At 33.8% G+C, this 23,604-nt stretch overlaps 1 protein-coding gene and 1 pseudogene across 5 annotated transcripts in view; one reads left to right on the top strand and one right to left on the bottom strand.

The window, feature by feature from the left end:
• The window catches only part of GAS2L3 (growth arrest specific 2 like 3), a 46,991-nt gene that overhangs the window by 8,014 nt on the left and 15,373 nt on the right, over nt 1–23,604 (bottom strand). Inside the window, exons 1-8 of one of the 4 annotated variants that reach the window (XM_079140144.1) lie at nt 21,511–22,036; nt 20,565–20,611; nt 14,573–14,741; nt 13,375–13,490; nt 9,859–10,000; nt 4,761–4,824; nt 4,007–4,145; nt 366–473 (exon numbers count right to left, since the gene is read on the bottom strand). In XM_079140144.1, the coding sequence (XP_078996270.1) occupies nt 366–473; nt 4,007–4,145; nt 4,761–4,824; nt 9,859–10,000; nt 13,375–13,490; nt 14,573–14,741; nt 20,565–20,588 (762 nt within the window). In that variant the 5' untranslated portion in view covers nt 20,589–20,611; nt 21,511–22,036. Of the gene's footprint in view, nt 1–365; nt 474–4,006; nt 4,146–4,760; nt 4,825–9,858; nt 10,001–13,374; nt 13,491–14,572; nt 14,742–20,564; nt 21,063–21,510; nt 22,037–23,604 lie in introns of those variants that run through there. The other 3 variants (XM_079140143.1, XM_079140145.1, XM_079140146.1) reach the window with 3 other exon arrangements.
• On the top strand, nt 14,791–18,350 carry LOC306661285 (SUMO-conjugating enzyme UBC9-like; annotated as a pseudogene). Its single transcript has one exon. The product of its transcript is annotated as an SUMO-conjugating enzyme UBC9-like (transcript).

Genomic DNA, 23,604 nt, shown 5'->3' with positions numbered 1-23,604 from the left:
TTTCAATCTGTTAAACAGCAAAGGGGACAAGTAATCAATTGCAGATGGGACAAAGAAAGGCAATGAACATGTATATCAACATACTGATATGCATACTGATGCTGGGTCAATAAGAAAAAGATTCTATGGTTAAGGCCCAACACAAGTATCATTACAAACTATAGTGTTTCTGCTTTCTTTTCTTACTATGAATAATTAATCTTATTAGACATGTTTCATTTTGTGGTGATAAAATTCTTCCATTAACAGCACCCTTTATTTCAACTTTTTTAAAAGTAAAGGGCAGACAAAGGAGGTTGGTAAAGCAATAAAATCAATTCTAAAACACAATCTCTGTGTTTATAGACTGTAAGTAGTAGACTTACCCTTATGAAGAGTATTTTATCCCCTAGTCGATATCGTCCTTCAGATAAGTACTCAATAGAAAATCGATGAGAACAACTACAAGGAGGGTCTTCAGCAATATGTTTAACCTAAGATTAAAAATATGTAACAAAATATGGTGCTAGTTACCAAAGTATTTTGTTTAAAGTTAAAATGCAATGTTATTTGATAGGAAGATAAACACAAAGATAAACATTTAACTATATAATATCTCTTCTCCTTTACTTGTTAACAAATACTGAGATTAGACATTGCCAATCTAACACAAAACCAGCAGTGATGGAGTCTAGGCCTCCCTCTCTCTCTGCCCAAGTAGTCAGTCAGGCTTTCAGTGTGCTCACGACACCTGAAGAAGGTCTGCAAATGTGGTACAGTGAGGTCAAGTCAAAACACATTTGCTGAGTTGGAGGAAATACATGAGACTATTATTAAGCTTGACTTGTGGAATTAAGCTTTTGTGTCAAATAAAAAACTGGCCAGATAAAGGCTAAGGAAGAATTTAACTTCTCCCTTAATATTGTGCTAAACTAAGATTTATTCAAAGTTATTATTAAAATGCACAAGGACATATTCATATCTATTCACCTATGACTAGGTAAGATCCTTAAAAGTTTCAATTTAAGAAGCAGTTTTCTAAAAGTGTTTACTCTTTCAATAGTCTGCGAAGGAGAAAGGAGTCAAGGGAAAACTCTACTTCTATACCTCAAGAATTTTTTTATCTCAGTAAATAAAAATCAAAAATGGTAGAACCATAGAAAATATAAAAATAAATTCAACAATTCTATATTTAAGCTGGGTGCATGCCTATAATTCCAGCTACTCAGAGGCTAAGCATGAAAGATAGCAAGTTTGAGACCAGCCAGGGCAACTTAGTGAGACCCTGAGTCCACACAAAAAATATGAAAGGGCTAGGGTGCAGCTCAGTAGCACAGTGCCCCTGGGTTCAATTCCTAGTACAGGGGAGCGGGGGAGATTAAAATAAAATGTGGAAATTAAAATAAATTGATTAAATGAAGATTTTTCTAAAAAATATCTTTGACTGAAAAAAATGTCACATATCTGCCACTCTCAAAAATATCTGACTTTTCCCTAAAATTACATTTTGAAAAAACAAGTTCATGAATATTTTTCTCAATTACTTGTCATATAGAAGATATCTAAACAAATATATTTAATTGAACTTTGGTATGATGTTAAAAACAATTCTCTTCAGGTAGGCTCAATTTAGCTGAACACTAAAAGGAATTTATCTGATTGCATTAATTATCTATCCAAAGTCACATATTTATAAGTGGACAATGAAAATATTCATATAGCACATATGTAAGGAAATGTGTTCATTTGTAGTTTTCATAACAAGAATGTTGATCTCAGAAGTCACTTATTTCCCTTGTTTAAAATATCCAAAAAAACCACTGAGCAATACAATATTGCTAGTGCTAGCCATCAGCCCTTACTCATAAGCGCAAAAAGGCTCTGACCCTAAAAGAAATAAGAACTGTGGATAAGAAGTATTTTCTTCTGGTCTTATTTATTGCATAATTAACATCAGAACACTAAAGGAAATAGCCAAAGAAATTAAAATCATCTCTAATGATACTACATTACTATTATTTTCATTCTCCCTGTTTCTCTAAGGTTTGTTCATATATACATATTTTTCACAAAATATACATTTTTTGTTGCCACATAGCTGTCATAATGACCACATAAAACTATTATTCTTCTAAGATAATGAATCCTAATTTACCAAGTCATTGCCCCATTGGAAGGTTTTTATATTGCTATATATAAATAATGCAATAAGCATTTTCATTTGTTTGTCCTGTTTTCAATTATAATAAAAATGGAAAAGGAATATTTGTGTAACTCATGATATCTGTCAGTTTGTTTTTTTAAAGTATGCAACATTTTCCCTTGCTAATAGCAGTCCTTAAGTATAGTTTCACCAGAATTTATTGGTACTATTTTGGGGTTGGGGTTTTGGGGGTTTTTTTCCTCCTGCAGCACTGGGATCAAACTCAGTGTCTCACATATGCCAGCAAGCACTCTACAACTGAGTTGTATCCCTGGCCCAAGTTTCATAGTTTTTAAAAATTTTGCTATGAGGCAAATGGTTTTTCACAGCTATTTTAATTTGATTTCCTTGATTATCGGCAAGTTTTGACATTGTACTTTCTGCTTGTATGACCCCAGTCCTTGCCCATTTGCCTACTAAAAATTTCATGGTCATTATATAATAGGGAAATTAACATATTGTATATCCCATTTAATAAGAATACTTTCCTGATAGTTCCTTTATATTTAATTATTGTTTTTAAGGTTATATAAAATTTAAAATAAATTTTATTTTTCACCTGCTATATTACTTCTGCTTCCCATATCAATTATTTACAGTCACCAAATGTATCGGTAAATATAGTTTGACCTGATAAAGGGATGGCTGACATAATATTAAAATGTCTTGCAATGCTATCTGAATGTTTTAATACTGACTTTTATTATATTAAAAAAATCAAAGTGATACTTTCCTAAAAGTTTATTAGTAATGATTTATTCATTATTTTAAAAGAATTTTGAACATTAAGCATTTATATAACTTTAGATTACATATAGGGAAATGGAAGGTATGAAAAATGGTGGAATGAGACAGACATCATTACTCTAGGTACATGTATGATTACACGAATAGTATGAATCTACAATGTGTACAACCATAGAAACGAAAAGTTGTACCCCACTTGTGTACAATGAATCAAAATGCAGTCTGTAAAAATTAAAAATAATTTTAAAAAATGCTATAAACTTTTGAATTATTCTAAAGAAATCAGTGGAAACATCTGATATTTGGTTTACCTCTATCACTTACACAGTAATCATTGCAGAAGACCCACAGCCTAAAGAATGCAATTCTATTAACTTCTACAGAATGAACAAGTAAAGCTAAGAAAATCTTCCAGTTGTAACCCATCATCTAACAAATATGTATAGATTGTATCAGGGGGGAATATTTTTAAAAAAATCTCAATTTTCCATTACAATTTTTCTTCCTCTTGTGTTGTCCAAGTATCAGCTTACCATCTACTTCACCTTGGAAATCACCTTAGATTTTCTCCTTCCCCTCTAATCAGTCACTAATTCCTGTCAATTCTACCTCCTAAATATGGTTTATAATTGTTCCTTTGGCTCCATCCCCATTAATGTTGGTCAAATTCAAGTTCCCAACATCTTGTTGCTTGAATTATTACCATAAAACCAACCTAACCTCTATATGACCATGAGAGTAATCCTTATCATTTGTGAGATTACACTACCACCATATTAAAAAAAAAAAAGAGTCAGTGAATTTTTGTGGCCTATAGTACCCTTCCTGATAGGTTTCAGGCTATTTGCCCCGCAGTTCCTCAATTACACATCCATTCCTCATCATAAGCAAGAAATGAAAAATCACCTCTAAGGTAAAGTATCCTGAACTCATTAGAGAGTAGGGATTAATAATTGGTATGTATTCTGAATAAGAGATATTTTCTTTTAAACACAACATAGCAGGTGGCAGTATGAAGAGCATAAAACCATGAGACTTCAGGTATGATAGTCAAAAGAAAATACAGCAATTACTTACAGCTTCATGTAGCTCTTCATGTTGACAGCATGATTTTGGAATGCTGATAGAATCTTCAGGTCCAGAGGTATTAAGCAAGGTCTCTTCTAACTCAATTTCTTTCTCAAGTTTTACTAAGACTGGTGGCTCAACCCCATATCTGAAAATAAGCCAGAAAATCCGATCATTCAAGAAAAAGTGGCCCAAGAACTTCCCTGCATATCAAGATAAATTGCCTTTTATTTTTAGAGCAAAGATGGTATGATTCTCTTCTACCAATTGTTTCACTGGAACATCTGAAATGCCTTTTTAATGTATCACAGATTACCAAAAATCCATCATTGCATATATTTGGATACTGTAGTTCTCAATATTCTTCCTGGGATCCTAAATATTGACTTTAAAATCAGCCAGAGAGTAAAGAAGGTCTGGGGGATACCAAGCCTCAGCCTTCAGATCTCTATACAGAAAGCTTGCTTTGCCTTGTAGTGTTTTAGGATTACGTGCTCTTGTCCTATTCTTAATCTAAACATTTTAAGTAACCACTTTCACAATTTAATATTAAATGAAGCAAGATACATGAAGGAACAAATGTTGACATATGCTCATGCAAATAGAACAAATAAAGACACAAAAATAAAGATAAAATAGAAAATTAGGTTACTTCAATCTATCAAGAATCACTTTCACTTTTGAAAACAATGTTCTAAGCTAAAATTAAGTAGCTTAAAAGAGCTTATGACATTGAAATTCTGAAATGTTGTGAAATACAGACCTCGACACGATGCGGCCGATTTCAAGAAGACAAAGATATACCTGTCTTGGATCTTTGTGTAAAACTGTGGGAAAATAAAAACACATTTTAAGGAGGAGAATTTAATAGAGAGAGAGACTTTTTCAACATGGAAGAGAGAAAAAGAGAAGACAATGGAGACGGTGGGTTTACTTGTTTGGAGAAGCCTTAGAAAAGACATTTTCCTTTTCTCCATATATTGTTATCTTCTACAAATTATTTCTAAAAACTGGCTAAAAAGAAGAGGATGAACATTTACCATGGATCTTTATTTCTATAGCATTTTAGGTTTCAAAAACTAAGGGCTTAGTAATAATACACTATTTGTATTTCAGATCTCTCAATAGAAGATACTGTTAGAAGAGATATCACCTCAATTTTACTCTAAACAATCTTTGACTATGAGCACTTCCCAACCTATTTTATGATGCCCACATGAGCCTGATACTAAAGCCAGAAACCATATGAGGACATCACACACAAAATAAAACAAAACAAACAAACAAACCCACTCCTTATGAGTACAGATGTAAAAATCCAGCAACATATAAAAAGGATGATCAACTGGGATTTATGCCAGAAATGCAAAGTTAGATCAACATATGAAAATCAACAAATGTAATATATCATTAATAAAGGGAGAAAAAACACAAAAAAAAGAATTTGAAAAACTCTAATACACTGTCACAAAAAGATTCAGCAAACTAGGAATAGAACTTTCTGAACTGATAAAAGGCATTCATGAAAAACCTATAGCCAACATCACTCTTACATTTAAAATATTAAAAGTGCTCCTCCCAAGACCAAGGAAAAGATAAGAATACTCACTCTTAACCACTTCTGTGTATTGTACTGCAGGTTCTAGCTACAGTGTTTGGACAAGGAAAGTTAAAAGGCATCCAGATTGGAAAAGAAGAAGGAAAACTGTCTCTATTTACAGATGACATAATCCTATGCACAGAAAACCATAAATAGTCTACCAAAGAAAACTATTAAAGATAATAAACAAGTTTAGCAATGTTGCAGGATACGAAATCAATACACAAAAATATTTATATACACCAGAAGTTAACAATCTGAAAATGAACTTATGAAAATATTCCATTTACAACAGTTCCAAAAAGAATAAACTACTTAAATTTAACCAAAGAGAACAAAACTATATACATAAATATAAAGACATCCTATGTTCTTGACTTGGAAGACAATATTGTTAAGATGGCAACATTCCCCAAATGAACCGACAGATTCAATGTAGTCCCTATAAAAATTCCATTAGCCTTTTCTTCCAGAAATAGACAAACTGATAATAAAATTAACATGAAATTGCCAGGGGCACGAAACACTAAAACCAATCTTGAAAAATAAGAACAAAGTTGGAGGACTCACACTTCTCAATTTCAAAACTTATAAGCTACAAAAATCAAGTCAATATATTATTGGCATAAGGATAAACATATAGAACAATAGAATGGGGCATTCAGAAATAAGTCCATACCTTTATGCTCAATTATTTTCAACAAGAATACCAAGATAATTCAACAAGTCTTTTCAAAGTCTTTTCAATAAATGGCCTTGGAACAAATGGATATCCACATGTAAAAAATGAATTTGAATGTCTACCTCAGACCATATAGAAGAATTAGCTAAAAATGGATCTGAGACCTAAATGTTAAGAGCTAAAACTATAAAACTCTTAAAAGGAAACATAAAGTAAGAATCTATCTGATTCTTTTATTAGGCAATGGTTTTTAGATATGACACCAAAAGTACAAGCAAACAGAAAGAAGATTAAACCTGAAAAGTTTAAATTTTTATGCATCCAAGGATATTATTAAGAAACTGAGGGGCTGGGGCTGGGGCTCAGTGGTAGAGCACTTGCCTGGCATGTGAGAGGTACTGGGTTTGATCCTCGGCACCATATATAAATAAATTAATTAATTAAATAAAGGTATTATGTCCAGCTACAACTAAAAAAATTTTTAAATTAAAAAAAAAAAAAGAAACTGGAAAAAAAAAAAACAAAGAATGGGAGAACACATTTGCAAAATTCTATCTGATAAGGGTCAATTATCTAGAATATACCTGCAAGTCAACAAAAAAGATAAATGATCCAACTGGAAAAAATATGAGCAAAGGTTTTGAATAGACATTTCTCCAAAGAAGATATACAAATGGCCAACTAGCAAATGAAAAGATGCTGAATGTCATTAGGAAAATGCAAATTCAGACTACAGTAAAATATCATTTCATACCCCCCGGATATTAATAAGAAAAACAAACAAACAAATAAACAATAACATGTGGAGAGACTGGCAGGATGTGGAGAGACTGGAACACTTGTGCATTGTTGGTGGGAATGGGAAATGGTATAGCCACTGTGAAAACAATTCAGTGTTTCCTCAAAAAGAAAAATATAGAATTACCATATGACACAGCAATTCCACTCTTAGGATATGTACCTGGGAGAATTAAAAACATACATTCACTCAAAAACTTATACATAAATGTTCATAGCAGCATTATTCACAATAGCCAAAAAATGGATATAATCCAAATGTCCATCTGAATGGATAAAAATAAGAAACATGGTGTATCTATACAGTGGAATATTATTCGGTCATAAGAAGGTAGTGTTTTTTTTTTTTGTTTTTGCAGTGTTGGGGATTGAACCTAGGGCCTTGTGCTTGCTAGGCAAGCACTCCACCAACTGAGCTATATCTCCAGCCCTTGGAATAATTTTATGAGATACAAAATGAATGAAACATCATCTAAGTGAAAGGAGCAAGACATAAAAGGCCATATACTGTACCATTCTATTTATGAAATGTCCAGAACATACAAATCCACAGAAAGCAGGATTAGTGGTTGCCAAAGCATAAGGGAGGAAAGTAATTGAGACTAATTATTAGTAGGCATGAGCTTGCTTTTTGAGGTGATAGAAATGTTCTGGAATTAGGTAGTGACAATGATTGATTGTACATTATGAAAATACTGAAAACCACTTAACTATACATTTTTAAATTATGAATTTTATGTTATGTGAGGCATATCTTCATTTTTAAACACTATTTTTAAAAGAACCTAATACACTTAAAAATTGTTAGGATAGTAAACCTTTTTACTTGTCTTTTAACAAAATTTTTAAAAATAAGTTTTAGACAGAATTGGTGGGTCATGCCTGTAATTCTAGAAACTTAAGGGGCTGAGGCAAGAGGATTGTAAATTCAAGGCCATTCTCAGCAACTTAGTGAGACCCTGTCTCAAAGTGAAAAACAGAAAGGGCTGGGGATGCAGCTCGGTGGTGAAGCACATGTGTGTGCGTACACACACGTACACACACACACACACACACACACACACACACACACACACATTTAAAGAATCATAAATGGAGATACTGTTTATAAAAATAAAGTCCTGATCATAAAATTCATGCTAAATGTACCAATATAATAATTGTAAATCATCTTTCTGTTCTGGTCCTTAAGAGTTAGAAACTCCGGGAAACTTCTAAATTTGAATCTAATACTGTATAAGGTGTGGTGAGTTTTATGTACACTTATCCCTTCTAAAGAAATGGCATTGGCTCTTTGATTTCTGAATAGCACCTACTACATACTCAAAGCATGAAAATCAATAAAAAGGCCTATATTTGAATTTAAAATTCATACAACAAATGAATTTATCCTAAATTATTTTAACGCTGTTTTTCCAAACTTAGAATTACCTAAAAAGAGCATTTGTTTCTAAAAATTGCTTTGAGTTACTAGCAAAATATAAACACTTAAGAGGCTCATTGCTGAGGCCTTTGGTGAGTAAAAACACTAGCTCATCAGTTCAACGCCTAGAACTGAACTACTGGTATTGACAGTGCATTATGTAGTCCTACACTGACCTTCAGGATAATCAGAGATGTTTTTCACTGATAATGAAAAATACACAACAATCTTATATTCTTTCAGAGCTAGAAAACTGGAAACTAGAGAATGCAAAGAATCTCCTTTTCCCTTTGATTTCTAGAAGCTGGATGTGCCATCAAATCAACTACATTGTTAGTAGTGATCAGCATTCCTGACCTAAAAACAGGGTGCATATGAGGGGGAAAGAATAACCCATTGCACTTTATTCTACCCTAGATAGGAGTATCCAGAGACATACCAAACAGGTAGCAGTTCATCCTGAGTGTGGGCGATAAGGGTGTGCACTGTCAGTAGTGAATTTAAGGACTATAGCAAAATCAATTAAAAGTCAGTTTGCTTTTTATTACCACCACAAAACCAGAAATAGTAAACAATCTCAGTGACAACACTCTTCCCTATCAGGGAAGATTCCCACTGTGCCCACTCCTAATATGCTACTGCTCACATCACAGCATTACAAATTCTATTTATGTACTATACACATATACACATATACGTGCACATATATATTTTGAAGTATACATGTATGTATGTGTGTGTGTGTGTGTGTGTGTGTGTGTGTGTATAGCCTAAAAGCAGCTACCACTTTAATAACCACACAGATGCTTCTGTTGACTTAAAGGAAATGAGAAAATAATGTCAATAGTTCTTCAATAGAGCATGACTTTTCAAAAATGAATCATCAAAAACATGAATCCATTTGGATAATCAAGTTGGTAGCAGTTGTTTACAAGGTAAATCTAAACACTATAAGCACACACCATTTGGCTTTTTGTTATTCTATAATTATCTGATTAAACAGAAAATTACTAGTAATTTAGATTTGGTAGAGTAAATTTTGATGAAAAAATTAATTAGTAAAACATTAGTCCAGAACTTTCCCATACCAACTCATCAAGTAAAATATTGTTAGGGTATTCTAGATTTATAAAATCTTAACTGTAAATGAAAAGTTTACAGTATTTGATTTAATATATGATGCTTTAATTATTTAACAAAAAGTACAAACTTTTCTAAGAAACTGAGACATGGCATTATAAGTCATTATTTGGAAAGATGATATTTTGAATCCTTATGTGGTAAGAAAAATTAGAAGTGAGGGATACAAAAATATCCTAACAAACATTAAAGACTATAATGATAGCAACACCACTTACCTAAACCTTCAGATTCAAAGAGGTAAGTGTCATCAACCCCAATGTCCCTACACCAGTGAAGGAAATTGGCAGTATTGTCTCTGGCAAAGAATGAACCTGATGCAGCATCTTTCTTACAAGGCACTTTTCTCATTGGAAAATTCTGGAAAAGACATAAGGATAACTTTTAAAATGCATCAAGATCTTTTATTTATTTATTTATTTTTATTGTAAACAAATGGGATACATCTTGTTTCTCTGTACATGAAGTAGAGGCATACCATTTGTGTAATCATACATTTACCTAGGGTAATAGTTTTTGATTCATTCTGTTATTTTTTCCCTTCCCCCACCCCTCCCACCCCTCTTTTCCCTCTACACAGTCCCTCCTTCCTCCATTCTTACCCCCCTCTCATCCCGCTTATTTGTCATCATCCACTTACCAGCGAGATCATTTGTCCTTTGGTTTTTTGAAATTGGCTTATCTTACTTAGCATGATATTCTCCAATTTCATCCATTTGCCTGCAAATGCCATAATTTTATTCTTCTTTATGGCTAAGTAATATTCCAGTGTGTGTGTGTGTGTGTATCACAGTTTCTTTATCCATTCATCAATTGAAGGGCATCTAGGTTGGTTCCACAATCTGGCTATTATGAATTGAGCAGCTATGAACACTGATGTGGCTGTATCTCTGTAGTATGCTGATTTTAAGTCCTTTGGGTATAGGCCAAGGAGTGGGATAGCTGGGTCAAATGGTGGTTCTATTCCAAGTTTTCTAAGGAATCTCCACACTGTTTTCCAGAGTGGCTGCACTGATTTGCAGCCCTACCAACAATGTACGAGTGTACCTTTTTCCCCACATCCTCGCCAACAGCTATTGTTGTTTGTGGATATTTTAATTAAACATTCATTTTAATATTAAAAAGTAAATGTTCATTGCTTTGAATTTAACTAAAAACTACACAACTTTATAGGGAAAATATCTTTTAAAATGACTTTATTTCACTTTTAGTAAATTCAGGAAATGATTCCTTGGAAAATAAACTGGTCAAAATTATCAGTAGGATCAAACTTCTTTAATCTCTTTTTTAAAAATGACATAAGATCCTTAGTTAAAATTAAGATGGAAAGTCTGATAATTCCAAAGTATTATCTCTCCACACTAAATTCAATATAAATACAAAATCATGGCTATATTCAAAATTAACATACTCATTTTTGTTTACTTCCTTTCATGGAGATTCATGAAATCAGTCCTGAGTGTCTCAAGGAGACTATTAAAAAAGGAAGTAGTTGGGCTGGGGTTGTGCCTCAGTGGTAGAGCACTTGCCTTGCATGTGTGAGTCACTGGATTCCATTCTCAGCACCACAAATAAAAAAATAATGTCCAATGACAACTAAAATAGACTTTTTTTTAAAAAAGGAAGTAGCTGTCCATTCTTAATTCAGGTTCTTTTAAAAATTGACATTCTAAATTACACAAAATCCTATTTTTTTTACTATCGGGTCCAAGAATATTTATTTAGATAATCCTGCTGAAGGTGGGGTGCAGGTGGGGGGAGTTACCTTGCTTTTGTTTAAATTTCTACCTAAGAAAACAATTCATGAATATGATTTTTTAATGTAAAAGTACGGTATGTACCTCTGCCTCTCACTCCTCCCTCCCTAGAGATAGCCACTCTGACCAGTTCCTTTTATATCCTCCCTGTTGCTATTATTTCTCAAAGTTAAAAAGGCCTGTGGGGCTTTTTTTAAATTGGATACAAAATATCTAATCATTATTAAAAATAAACAGTACAATACAAAGTTGGGTAGTACCACTAAAATTTTCTCCCCAAATTTTGCTAGGACATCTCTAGGCACTGCTATGTATGCAGCTGTACCTACACAACGTCACATAAAGATGCTACTCTGCAATTTGGTGTGTATGTGCACGTGACCTCTTACTGACAGGTTGTAGGAATCTTTAAGGGTTGAAAATAATAGATTTAAATAAACATTTCTAATACATGTATAATATTCTAATGTGTTTAAGAACCTTAATTAATTTTACCATCTTTTCTATTGAAGAGCATTTAGGTTGTTCCTAATTTTTTTGTACTATCATTTTTGTGAATTTGTGATTTTCTTAGAATAAATTCCAAGAAGCAAATATTTATATACTGAAGGATGAGCTTTAATCACAATGTTTTCTATATATGTATGCATGTCTTGTTCACTGTCCTCTGAAACAGTGATACCACTTTATATTTCCACTTACAATATATTAGTGTCCAGACCCAAAACTCTTAAAAACACCTACATCGGATAAAAAGGAAATCTCATCTATTTCAAATCATGACTTAAGGGTTGATGACAGAAATTTTTATTTAAAACTATTATTCATTCAATCTTTAAAGAATTTGCTACCAAGACAATAGAGACTATAAAGATAATAATAATGAAATAATGATGATAATGATGGTAGCTACTGGTATGCAAGGAACCATCACAAGCTCTTTTCTCACTTAATCCTTATAAACATCTTGTCGTGTAAGGAAGTACCCTATAAGGAAAGTATGATCATTTATCTTAAGAGTTGGCACCAGGCATGGTGGCACATGCTTATAATCTCAGCAGCTCAGGAGGCTGAGGTAGGAGGATTGAGAGTTCAAAGCCAGCCTCAGCAAAAGCAAAGCACTAAGCAACTCAGTGAGACCCTGTCTCTAAATCAAATACAAAATACGGCTGGAGATGTGGCTCAGTGGTCAAGTGCCCCTGAGTTCAATCTCCAGTATCCCACCCTCCCCCACCCCCCCAAAAAAAGAAGATTTGGCTACTGGATATCCACAATGCATCAAGCACTATGCTAAATACTATCTGTATATTATCTCATTTAATTTCAACGAATGCTCTCTGTTGTGGTTTAGATATTAGGTATCCCCCAAAAGCTCATTTGTGAGACAATCAAAGAAAGTTGAGAGGTGAAATAATTGGGTTATGACAGCCTTGACCCTATCAGTGCATTAATCCCCGTATAGGGATTAACTAAGTGGTAACTATAGGTAGACAAGGTGTGGCTGGAGGAGGTGAGTCATTGGGGGTGTCCCTTTGGAGTTTATATTTTGTCCTTGTTGTGCACTGCTCTCTCTGTCTCTCTGCTTCCATGAACCACATTCCCAGCTACTTTCCTCTGCCACACTCTTCCACCATGATGTTCTGCCTTGTCTCAGACTCTGAGGAATGAAGCCAGCTGTCGACTGAGACCTCTGAAATCATGAGCCCCAAAATGAACTTTTCTTTCTCTAAAATTGTTCTCATGAGATCTTTTGGTTATAGCAGAAGGAAAAACAAAACTGATTGATAAAAATAATCACAAATAAATCCCACAGGGCAAATGTTAATATGTCCATTTCACAGATAACATCTTTTCATATCTCATAGCCAGTTGTGGGATAGAAGTTTGCAACCTTGTAAAGATGATAAGAAATATACATCAACAAATTAAATCATACCAACCAAGATATAATATCACCACTATCAAACATTTACTTACCCCTGGTTCTTCAGCATTGCATGTCTTCACCATATTTTGAAGAACATCAATCAATTGGCATAAGAGCACTCCATTATCAAGTTCTTCCAATAGTCTTTCTGCCTTAACTTCAATATCTAAAACCAAATTTCAAAGTTAAGGTTCTTCTAGAAACAGTAAATTCAAATAAGATGGTTAAAATTTAATTAAATAAAATCAGATTACAGCTAAAAAAACAAACAAATATCTGATCAAACTCCAAGTATACCCTCTTAGAAGAATAGATAAAACAAATAATGTCAAGTTAAACGAAAGGCAACTGAAATAAAAATATCTGTGATGGATAAGTACATAAAAAGATAAATAAAACTGACATTTGTTTTGTTTCATTTAAAATAAAATAAATTCATTGAATATTAATAGTTTGCATAAGAAAAGGGTCCTTTATAAGACTGATTTTATTGTAATTTAAAAATTCACCACAACAAACAGCCAGAGAATACCAACTTTTCGCCTTTAAAATGCCTTTATTAAAAGCATTATTATTACATAAAAAAACTTTTAAAATTATCCAAATGATGTGTGTTTATTTATCTTAGGAGGACCATAGATGATCTTTAGGATATTCCTTTTCATGCAAACCTTGGAATGTCACATAAAATTCTGTAAAGTGAATTTTTCTGGGAAGAAAGTTCAGAGAATTCATCATACTCTCTAATAGAGTAAAATATATGATGACAGATATTCTCTAACCTGAAATCTCCTTCTAGGTTTCACATGTCTCTAATCCTCAATGTCTCAGAAATAGTAGAAATAGTAATTATTTTAACTATAATGTACATTTTACTCAGAATCTAGTGACTCAGATTTTGTAGACGACTATGGAAGGATCAGTAAAAAAAAAAAAAAAAAATAGAACTAAGTACTTTTAGAAAAAGATTTTAATATAAACAATGAAATGTTGATTATTCAAAGATACTGACCTCTTCACTTAAATCTCAAATTTCCTACTATTCCAGACCCAAGGTTCAGGGTCAATCACAGTATTTCCCCCTAACTTGAGAGAATTTAAGCTTGTTAAGAACAAGCACCTTAAACATTTCATTTTATTAGAGTATTCCTAGCATTGAGATCCATTACTCCTTGACAAAAAGTAAGGTTCTAAATAAATATTTTTTGAATAGGAGATTACAATTTGGGGTCTCTTGGCAAGCCTTACCTAATAGGCCAGATAACCAGATAGATAAATCTTCTTGCATAGGCAACAGAGTAGCTTCATGCCTCACAGCTATCCACTCATCATACTGACAAACATCAGCCAACCCTGGTCCATGTCTGGGGGTCAGAGGACTCCGTGGACTTAGAGGCAGATCTTCTCCAAACCATACCTAGATGAAAACACCAATTGGCTGAATAAATGCAAACTTTGCTAACAGCTACCATGAATCACACCTACATTTAAATGGCAAAGTATAAGCCAGACATAATACACCCATGCACAAAACTGTAGCAGCTCATAGAAAATACATAAATTAGAAGCATTATTTTAGATACTTGAAACATTTTCAATATTTAATATTGCAGTCACTTAGTAAACCCCTAATTAATGAATGGGTTTTACTATTGAGTCAAGAGTATAAAATTCAACAAATATTTTTTTCTCTACTTGTTAGCTGAATAAGTTTAGCAATAACTTGATCATAGTCTAAGCATTTCAGCAGTGAAATGGGTTATTGATATCTGCCTTTCAAGAGGCACCTTTGCAGCAACTGGCATTAGGCTTTGAAGAGATAGAGATTAAACATTTGTTGAATGAATGGATAATTAATAAAGGTATAAATGGCATTTTTAAACTTTAAGTCACAAAAACAATATTTTTTAAAAAATTAATTTCTAGATATTTTGATTTAAAACAAGGAGGTGGGAACTACAGATGCTGCTCAGTGGAAGCATCTTGCCTACCATATGCAAGACCCTGCGTTTGATTCCAGCACTTCAAAAACTAAAATAAGGGGGAGAAAAACTATCTGTCATTTGATTCTGTATGATCCACAAGAAACAATTTTACATTTTAAAATTGTTGTTATGTAAGTATCTATTTAATAGCCTTGGTTTTGCCTATTGACCCACTAAGCCTAAAATATTTACCCATGAACAATCCTTGGTTTAGAATAAAAATTGATGTAACCATACCATCAAATCAACACTTTTAAAATTGTAAACACAATTAGATATGCTTTAATATAAGATTATTTATAGAAAAGACTATTGATTCTTTAAATTATAAAAGAAGTAATGATGTCATCATGAAGTCACTTTTTACAAAAGATACAATAAGTTTTCTTCTTCTCCTTCCTAAACAACTCAGGAAGGGGTATTTGGACTCAAATGAAGGGAGCAGGAGGTTCTTGGAGGGGGGTTACTTAGAAAAGAGTCAGAGCTTGAGTGAGGTGAGAGGTCATTCACATTTGGGGATAAGATTATGTAAGGTGTCAGATCCTGAGCAGGATAATAAGGGCACCCAATGGGAGCCAAATTTCTCATTGCCAGAGAAGAAGGGACAAATATGGAATGAGAGGGAAAAAAATGAACACTATGACCTTTTATCAGAAAGCAAAGAAGCACTCAAAATACATGGGGACATGAAAAGAGAACAAAACCATCCTGAAGAGACTTCTTTCGGCTAAACTGGGGGCAAATTTGATCAATGCTAGGAATGGATATACCACATTGACTAAAATAGACAACTGTGAGTCCATACAGATGTGAATAAATAAGTGGAAATTTTGACAAAGTCTGGGATGTTTATATCATTAAAAGTCCTTGCACGCAAAATACTTTTTGAGGAAGAAAAAGAGCAATTTTATAGTAGAGAAAACTGACAGCATCATAACCAAGTGACAAGGGTGAACACTGTCAATAATCATATGCTACCCATATGATTAAGATGCAATGAGAAAAACCAGCATCCTTAAGTAATATTCCTGCCCAGAGTGCATAACCTGAACCCAATCATGAGAAAACACCATGAAAATCCAAATTAAGGGATATTCTACAAAACAGTTTTTCTATAGTATTCAAAAGTGCCAAGGTCATTACAGACTAGCAAAGACAGATACCATTCTAGACCCATTGAGACTCAAAAAGATACAGGACAGCAAAAGGTAACACAAGATTCTGAACTGGATATTACCAGGACAACTGGCAACATTTGAACATGACCTGACTACTAAATGGTAGCATTACGCGGATGTTAATATCCTAATTCTGATTATTTCACTGTGATTTTATAGGAAGGTGGCCTTGGTTTTTAAAAATACACACTAAAGTATTTGGAAGTGGTAAGGCATTAGATTGGCCACTTGATATTTTTTAAATATAGAACATTTTCCCCTTAAAATATGTTAAGGTTCATTTGAGGTAGGTCTTACTATATGTAATCCAGACAAGCTTTGGAGGAAGAAAAAATTAAAACTTCTTCCAGTCTCCTCTGATAAGAAATAAACATTTTAAAAAGGGAGAGAGAAATCACAAAGGCAAAGAAGGAAAATGAATAAACGTAAGATGTATGTAGGAGTAATGAAATCCAGTAAAAATATCCAAAGACAAAATAAAACAATTTAATGGACATTATTTCAGGAATTATAGGTAGAAATTGGGGAATGAACTCCTAAATATATGGGGGTTCAATAAAAATTTAGGGAAAAGATAAGATGTCATTTACTTCCCTGAATTCTCTCCAAGTTATTTCAAAGGGAGTACAGCAAAGATTTACTGGTTCTTCCCCTCATAAGCATGTGTTATTTCTGTTTGTAATCACAGGACTCAGTAAGATAACTTAGCATGCAATATTCAGTCAAAAATATCTGGTGAATAATTGAGGAAATAATATTAGCAAATGATTCTACCATGGAAATTAAAGTGTATCTTAAAATCAATCATATTTTATTATGCTATTTATCCTTTAACCACTGGCTGAACTGAAAACAGGCAGAGCCCAAGTGTTTGTCAAGGAAAGATGAGCATGAGTTAGAAGGGAGGTCTGGAAAACACCGTGTGTAAAATGGAGAGGTTAACATTAACAAGAGTCATTCTCGAGGGAAGTCCTGAGACAAAGGGAGCGCCGCCGCCTCTGCCACCGCGATGCGCCCCGCCGCGGCTGCCCAGGGACTTTGAGCTCGCCCTCAGCAGACTTGCCCAGGAGAGAAAAGCTGGGAGGAAGAACCACCCCTTTGGCTTTGTGGCTGTCCCAACTGAGAACCCAGACGGCATGATGAACCTGATGAACTGGGAATGGGCCATCCCAGGAAAGAAGGGCACTCCATGGGAAGGAGGCTTGTTCAAGCTGCGGATGCGCGTCAGAGGTGATTATCCATCCTCACCACCGAAACGTAATTAGAGCCACCGCTGTTTCACCCGACTGTGTACTCTTCGGGTACAGTGTGCCTGTCCATCCAGGAGGAGGACAAGGACTGGCGGCCAGCCATCACGATCAAGCAGATCTGATTAGGAATACAGGAACTTGTGAATGAACCAAATATCCAAGACCCTGCTCAAGCAGGGCCCGCACGATTTACTGCCAAAAGAGTGGAATATGAGAAAAGGGTTCGAGCACAAGCCAAGAAGTTTGCACGCTCCTAGACATCGACCCTGTGGCACTGCAAAAGGAAGGGAGTGGTTTGGCAAGAATTTGTTTACTCCTTTTGCAAATCTCAAGTCGCTGGGAGGGTTGGGTGGGCGCCATCTTCCATTTCCACCACTGGCATAGACCTTGATTCGCTCAATTGCCCCAGTTTTTCATACAGGGTCTCTTCCTTCAGTCTTTTGTATTTATTTTATTGTTATGTAAAACTTGCTTTTATTTTAATATTCATGTCAGTATTTCAACTGCTATAAAATTATAAACTTTTATACCTGGGTAAGCCCCTAGGAGCCAGTTTCTTTGCTCAGATGCAGGCATGCTTCACCGTTCAGAGCTGTCGCGGCCTCCAGCGGGCTGTGTGGAAGGCCCTGTCCCTCCTTCCCACACCCTTCTCCCAGAACCTGGCTGTTGCTAACACGCCTGGGATCCAAAGTCAACAGCGGTCTCCACCTGCACCTCTTCCTTTGTATTTATATGGTATTCGTGTTGCTGTTTAGAGTAAATAAACTTTATATTTAAAAAAAAAAAAAAAAAAAAGTCATTCTCACTTCCTGATACTTAGAGAAAAGAGACCAAGATGAATTCTCCATTTACTGTAAGTAGAAGCAAAGCATATTAATGTTAAAAATTACATGTTAACAACAAAAACTGCACATCTAAAGGCTGATTATATGTGTTGAAAGCTGCCACATTGCAGAGATTCTTAATCCATAAGCAGTCTACATAAGTTTAGGTATATAAGCTTGCTTACAATTTAGGTTAAATTGTATGCCCACACATGGATCATTTCTCCAGGAAAGAATTCAAAGCTTTTGTCAGATTCTCAAAGAGGACTATGATCCAAAAGCAGTTAAGAACTACTGTTCATTAACTTTTAAGCTATATGTTTCTTTTATAAATCAGAATGAAGGGCACAAAAGTAGAGTGTGGAAGATTTTAACATATTAATAAGAAATCAATTGATAACAAAGATATACTGGATGTCTCCTCTCTGCCAGATATTTATAAATAACTAACTGTCCAATATAGGTAGCAGAAAAAGAGGTGAAAATCCTGAAAATGTCTCACATTTGGCAGGGAGAGAAGAAAAACTTCCATGAGAGATGTCAAGGTTACTCTGCAAGAAGAATCAATAAAGATGGACTTGTGGAATCTAGATCAGAGATTTCACAGAACCATAAAAAAATCTATCTTTAAAAATCACCAATAAACTACTAATGATCCTTAGTGTAGAAAAGAGGAAAACGTGACTAATATGGCAATGAGAAAAGCACTCTATAAGGAATCAAAAGCTACAATTAACAAGAAATTAGTGACATTTTAAAGACTGGAATAAAGAGAGGACAGATAGAAGTAGTGAGATCAAAATGGTTTTGAGAAATAAAGGGATTCTGGGCACAATGGATATGAATGTGAAAGAACAAAAAGGGGAAGAATAAGACCTCTGGGGAGACTGTCATCAATTCCCCCAAAGAAAAACAGCATGATGGACTCTTCATCAGTAGAGCAGAAGGGTAAGGGACATAGCACAGGAAGGCATACAAGCGGGATCACACTCTGGGTTGTTCCTAACCATGTGATAAACAGATTCTCTTCTCTAGGCTTCATCTATTTTTATCTTGGTAAGCCTTCTTTCTTAATCAAAAGAAAACTAAAGAGAGGCTTTCATGTTATAGGTACTATCTCCAGTTTTACAACTGGATAACTATGGTGCGCCAATGGTACAATCAAACTTCTGGAGGGCCTGCTAGGCACCATGCATTCTAGAAGGCCCTCTGCACACGTTATCTTGTTGATTCCTCACAGCTGCCCTGCAAAATAAGGACTATTATCCTCACCTTGTAGATTAGGAAGAAGATACTCAAAGGTCAAATAGCTTGCCAGAATCTCACAGAAGTAGCAGAATGAGGATCAGAACTGGAATCTGATTGGCTCTAAAGTTCTTACTTTCCAGCACATTATATTATCAGCTGCTTGTATCTTTCTAGGTAGTGATATTCCATATGACTTTTGTAAATATTCAATCATGTTCTAGTTATAACAATGTAAAGAAAACAAAGGATATAAGACTAAGATAACAAATACCAACTCTGATCATTCAAAGATAAGATTATCCTGGCTTGTCTCATTGCCCCATATATAAAATGAACAAAAAAAATCCACTCCATAAAATTTCAAATTTTAACCCCTAGTCATGAACAGGCATTTACAGAGCAAATGTACAACTGTCTAATAAAAAAAATAATATTTGTTTCACTGAATGTTCTTTTAACTACAGTTATGTACTAAATTGTAATAAGGGGAATATGATAAAATATTCTCTTTTATTAAAGTGGTATAAATAAGATGAATGCACCAACCTTGATATTTTTTATTTTTTCAAATGTTTAACACAAATGAAAGCTAAGACTTAAAATCTTTTTAGAACTAGAAAGTCAAAATATAATTTTCCTGCTATCAAAATGTAATGCTTGAAAACACAATAAAAATATTTGTAATAATTTTATTATTTTGTTAAATTTTATTAAATTATAATTTAAATACACATTTTTCCAAGAAAAATACTTACTTGAATTGCAGGCTGCATGGTCATCTATATGGAAATGAAACTGTATTCTGAAAACACAACAAACATTAATGCAGATGATGGCAGTTTTCTTACTCCCCAAAATCCCCAAATTACAAGGTTTAGAAATGTGCTTTTCTCTCTCTTATTTGACTGAAAACTGAAAACATTCTCTTCTAGCTGGAATAGTTTGATTATAAAAGAACTCAATAATAACTCTCTGCTTCTTTCTTCTTTAGGATGCTTCTCATTTGAAAGAGGAAAACAACCTGAAACACACTTAAATATGTTGTTTCTTGCACTAATATCAAAGAATTCATGAAGCATCTGGCTAGTAACATAAAATTAATAATAAAACTTCACTCATGTGAAACTCTCCCAGAATTTCATTTACTCTTAAATATAAGGCAAATATAAATATCATAAGGCCAATGTTGAAATTAAAATATCTTTAAACTGATCTTCATAAAGATTATTTAAGGTCATCTGGACTTTATATAAATTCACAAGCTTAACCATAAGCTTTTTCTGCTAGACAACAAAGTAATAAATAAAGATAACTATCAATTTTAATTACAAAGCAAAAACACTCAATTCCTTCCTGTAAAAAAATTCAAAGACAAAAAACAAAAGGAATAACAATTTTAGCTTCAAAGTACTGTTCTTGAAATCTACAGAAAAAGAAAAATTTTAATTAATTAAATTAGGTTAATGCAATTGTTAATATATTTTCAGGGGGAAAAAGTGAAGAGCTTAAAACATTCAGAATAATACATATGACTTAAAACATAATAAGCTAGTCTATTTTTCATTTTAAACCACCACTAAAACATTCTAATAAAAAAATAAGCCATTTAAAAGACTAAATACTTTCCGTTTCCAAGGAAAAGTTATTTTCTCCTCTAAGTCATATCAGATACACCTCATGCACACTGCCAACTATACATACCACTTTCCTTTCAGGAACATTTCTTCTGATACCGAAGTTGAACCTGAGCTCAACCTAACTGAAGAGTCTAATACTGCATCACATTTTCTTTGTGGGAAGGCAAAAGACAACAGAATGTCCTTTTTGATGTCATTTTTCCTTCTCTCTACCACAGCAAAAGGCCAAAGAACAAGTGAGCATTACTAATGAGCTTGTTATGCTTCCCACGAGCTAATTCAGTGGGGAATACATTTTCCTTTAGCATAAATAATCCTTTGTCCCCAACAAAGATCCACAGTAAGAAGCTTCCGAGACGATTTTTTAAAAACGCAGCAAAGAAGCTGTTCCCATTAAAATGGAGTTCCACATAATCAGACAAGAGCTTTAACAGTTGGAACTGCCAACCCCAAACAAAAGAGAGTCTAAATTATAAGGCGTGTGCAAATCAAGAACAGTGACACATTCACAAAGGAGCTATCACAAGAATGTTTAGTAGTTGCACTTTTTTATGAAAAAATTCAACAAAATTAGTTTTATGAAAGAAATGAAGAATTCATACACAATATTCAATCACTTGAACTTTAGCAAAAGTCATATATATATTTTAATCACTCTTGTGTAATAGAAAGACTTTAAAATAAAAATATAATAATCTGATTAGCACTAAAAATAAATTATTTAACAAAACAGTACCCAGATAAATTGTAATGTATCCTCATACATGAAAAGCTATTATGTATATCAATATATGCTTTTATTGGAAAACTTTTATAAACTGTCAAGATTCAGTCATTACTTAATAAGTACTATGTTCCAAAGCACACTAAGAGCCAGGTTTTTATATTTTCTAGTCACTCACTATTCTCTTTCTAAATTGTTTTTGTGTTTCAGGAATTTAATCCCAAGAGTAGCTTCTTGGTTAGCCCTAGTTCCCACTCTGCATCACAACCACAATTCCAGCTTTTCACTCATTACCAATATTCCCTATTTTATCTTTCCTTAAAAGTTCTACTTTTAATTTTTTTCATATAAACCAACTATAGTGAACCAATAACACTTCATTTTTGAAGCTGAATCTTAAATAGCAACTTACTGGCTTTATTTTGCTTTTGTCTTTTTGTCTTTTTGGAGAAGGCTACTTCAATTCTTTGACAACCTAAGGAAGTTGTTCCCCTTAGATTGGGGATTGAGGGAGGAATCTCATGTGACCAAGTCCAAAATACACTCTAACCCTGTGGGGAATCTTTCACAATATAAAAAAGCATATGCATAGATCATAAGCTAAGGACACTTAAGTTTTTAGAAACTGGGAAAATGTGAGAAACATAGGACATGCTCATTTACCTTAGTCTTGATTTGGATTTGTCCTAACCCAATGATCCCAAAAAGTGTCAGTCATGAGACCCTCAAGATTAAAAGCAGTAAGGCTACATTACAATCTGACTTCAGATCATGGGGGAAGAAAGCCAACCTGTGGAGCTGATCTTGGGGCCCTTGGCTGTAGGCTCAGAAGCTGAGCATATTTCCATTCCTTTCTCACATTATAAAATATTGTGAGGAGAGCTAAAAGTATCATGACTCAAACCTGATACAAATCTGGACTCAACCAGGAATGGCAAAAAAATGCAAATAAAGTTAAATTTCTTCAGGGAAAGAAAAAGCTAATAACATTAATTTCTACTGACCCACATATTCATTCAACTCCATCACCAGATTATTGCCAACTTACATAAACTGCAAGGACATGATAAATGCCAAAGCCAGGACAGTGGTTACTACTGAGGGTGGGGGAGGAGACTGGGGAAGAATGCACAAGGGCCTTTCAACCGAACCAGAAATGTTTTATTTCAAGATAAGTGGGAAGGAAAGAGGTATTTTTACACTGGTCTGTATGTATGTATTCAAAAAATGTTTCATCATTTTTAACACTTCATTTAGAAAAACAATTGAAGAACATATCCTTTATGATTTATTCAGAAGTTGAAAACATTTCTCAGCTTTAAATTTTTAAGTTAAATATTTCCTATTTGTCTAACTCATAAAATAGAAAGATCATATCTATACCAAAATATTTCATAGAGCTGGAGGTGTTGATGAGTGGCAGAATGCTTGCCT

The sequence above is a fragment of the Sciurus vulgaris genome (genome assembly GCF_902686455.1).
Source record: "Sciurus vulgaris genome assembly, chromosome: 5".
Classification (NCBI taxonomy): domain Eukaryota; kingdom Metazoa; phylum Chordata; class Mammalia; order Rodentia; family Sciuridae; genus Sciurus; species Sciurus vulgaris.
Note: the sequence above shows the minus strand (reverse complement) of the source record. Positions and strands in the feature narration are given on the sequence as shown.